This window comes from Eimeria mitis, genomic scaffold, assembly GCF_000499745.2.
Source record: "Eimeria mitis Houghton genomic scaffold, Emh_scaff656, whole genome shotgun sequence".
Classification (NCBI taxonomy): domain Eukaryota; phylum Apicomplexa; class Conoidasida; order Eucoccidiorida; family Eimeriidae; genus Eimeria; species Eimeria mitis.
Genome location: NW_013574706.1, coordinates 7,940 through 10,439, shown reverse-complemented (window position 1 = coordinate 10,439; position 2,500 = coordinate 7,940). Strand labels below are relative to the sequence as shown.

General features: G+C 50.2%; 1 protein-coding gene across 1 annotated transcript in view; it reads left to right on the top strand.

Moving 5' to 3' along the window:
- The window catches only part of EMH_0018890 (uncharacterized protein), a gene marked incomplete at both ends in the record, with an annotated part of 4,307 nt that extends 2,868 nt beyond the window's left edge, over positions 1 to 1,439 (top strand). Inside the window, 2 exons of the mRNA XM_013501245.1 lie at positions 498 to 1,018; positions 1,254 to 1,439. Of these exons, the coding sequence (XP_013356699.1) occupies positions 498 to 1,018; positions 1,254 to 1,439 (707 nt within the window). The remainder of the gene's footprint in view (positions 1 to 497; positions 1,019 to 1,253) is intronic.
- Between the last annotated feature and the right edge of the window lie 1,061 nt (positions 1,440 to 2,500).

Here is a 2,500-nt window from a genome sequence, read left to right as displayed (position 1 = left end):
ACAGAGAGAGAAGAAAGAGACAAAATAAAGAGACAGAAAAGGAGACAGAAAAGGAGACAGAAAAGGAGACAGAAGAAGAGATAAAGGAGACAGCAGCAATAGATAGAGACAACAGAAGAGACAAAAGAAGAGACAAAAGAAAGAGACAAAAGAAAGAGACAAAAAAGGAGACAGAAAAGGAGACAGAGTTTGTTTGTTTATAAACAAAACAAAAGGAGACAAAAGGAGACAGAAAGGAGACAAAAAATAAATCAATAAAAACAGAGACAAATAGAGACAGAAAAGAAACAAAAATAAATAAATAAATAAACAACAAAAGGAGACAGAGAAGAGACAAAAGGAGACAAAAAATAAATAAATAAAAACAAAAACAAACGGAGACAAAAAGGAGACAAAAAATAAATAAATAAAAACAAAAACAAAAGGAGACAAAAAGGAGACAAAAATAAGGTCGGTAGCACCTGCGGCTGCCGCCATTTGCTTCAACATCGCTGCAGCAGTAGCAGCAGCAGCAGCAGCAGCAATAGCAGCAGCTGCTGCAGTAGTAGCAACAGCTGCTGCAGCAGTAGCAGCAGCAGCAGTAGCAGCAACAGCAGCAGCAGCAGTAGCAACAGCAGCAGCAGTAGCAGCAGCAATAGCAGCAGCAGCTGCAGCAGTAGCAGCTGCAGCAATAGCAGCAGCAGCTGCAGCAGTAGCAGCTGCAGCAATAGCAGCAGCAGCTGCAGCAATAGCAGTAGCAGCTGCAGCAACAGCAGCAGCAGCTGCAGCAACAGCAGCAGCTGCTGCAGTAATAGCAGCAGCAACAGATGCAGCAGCAATAGCAGCAGCACATGTAGCAGTAACAGGAGCAGCTGCAGCAATAGCAGCAGCTGTAGCAGCATCAGCAACAGCAGCAGCTGCTGCAGCAACAGCAGCAGCAATAGCAACACCAGCAGCTACACCAACAACAACTGCAGCAGCAGCAGCAGCAGCAGCAGCAGCAGCAGCAGCAGCAGCAGCAGCAGCAGCGGTATCATTTGTATGAAGTCCCCTCAAACCCCTTTGCTCATCTCCAGCAGCAAGGAGGAGGCCAGAGGCAATGCGACAGCAGCAGCANCAGCAGCAGCAACAGAAGCAGCAACTAAGGAGTAAACCGGATCTATGTTTGTCTTTTGTTTTACATAATGTTTACGTTTTCTTTTGTTTCATTTATATTTATGTTTAGGGTTTAGGGTTTTAGGGTTTAGGGTTTTAGGGTTTAGGGTTCTTTACAGCAGATCAGCAGCAGAGGTGCGCTATTGCTGCAGCAGCAGCACCGAATTCCGGCTGTGCAGCAGCAGCAGCTGCTGCTGCTGCTGCTGCTGCGGACGCCCCACAGGTTGCACGCGGGGCACCAGCATCAGCAGCAGGAGAAGCAGCAGCAGCAACAACAGCAGCAGCAGCAGCATGTGCACAGCTAGCCAGCTAGCTAAACCCCTCTGGCGTGGCTAGCTGCTAGCTAGCCCCCGTGGGGTGTCTGCTGGGGGCCTAGCTAGCTGCAGCGTGTGTATGGGGGCCCCCCAGCTAGCTAGCTGCGAGGCAGCTAGCTGCTAGCTGCTGCTCCCCCTTCTATGCTGCATGCAGCAGCAGCAGCAAGCTGCTGCTGGTGTGGGGCCCCCAAGGAGGCGGTGTCTCCGTCCCCCAAGAGACAGGAGACGATGTCTCTGCTGCTGCTGCTGCTGCTGCTGCTGCTGCAGCAGCAGCAGCAGCAGCAGGTGCGTTATGTTAGTTTCTTTTTGTGTGCATTCATGAAAAACACAAATTAAAAAATAAATAAATTATATTTGCTTTCTCTCTTGATGTATATGCTGCTGCTGCTGTGAGCTGCCTGTACACCTGGGTGCTGGGGGTGCGGGGCGGGGGCTGCTGCTGCAGCAGGCTGCTGCGGCGGTGTGTGTGTTTTTGTTTTTATTAGTTGATTAAAATTAATTTATATTTATATAATAAATAAATAAATAAAAAGACAAAGACAAACGGTGTACTACTTCTGCTGCAAGCGAGAGGGGGGCGGGCTACAGACATACATACACACGTCACAGCAGCAGCAGCAGCAGCAGCAGCGCAGCAGCAGCAGCAGCAGCAGCAGCTGCAGCAGCTGCTGCAGCATGAGATGCTCTGCCTGAGTGGGGCGCTGTGTGTTTCTCTGCTGTGTCTCTCGCCAGATGCATGCAAAGCAGCAAAGGCGGCTCACATTCCAGTGTACATACACCTGAAATATAGGGCCTTGCTGCTGCNTGCAAAGCAGCAAAGGCGGCTCACATTCCAGTGTACATACACCTGAAATATAGGGCCTTGCTGCTGCAGCAGCAGCAGCAGCAGCAGCAGGAGCAGCAGCAGCACCCATCTGCTGCAGCTCCCCGTCATCTTCTCTCGCCTCTTGTCTCGATATCCTGGGCTACTGCTGCTCGTGATCGAGCTTGTTGGACTCCTCTGCTGCTTTTTCCTTTGCTGCTGCTGCTGCTGCTGCTCCTGCTGCTGCTGC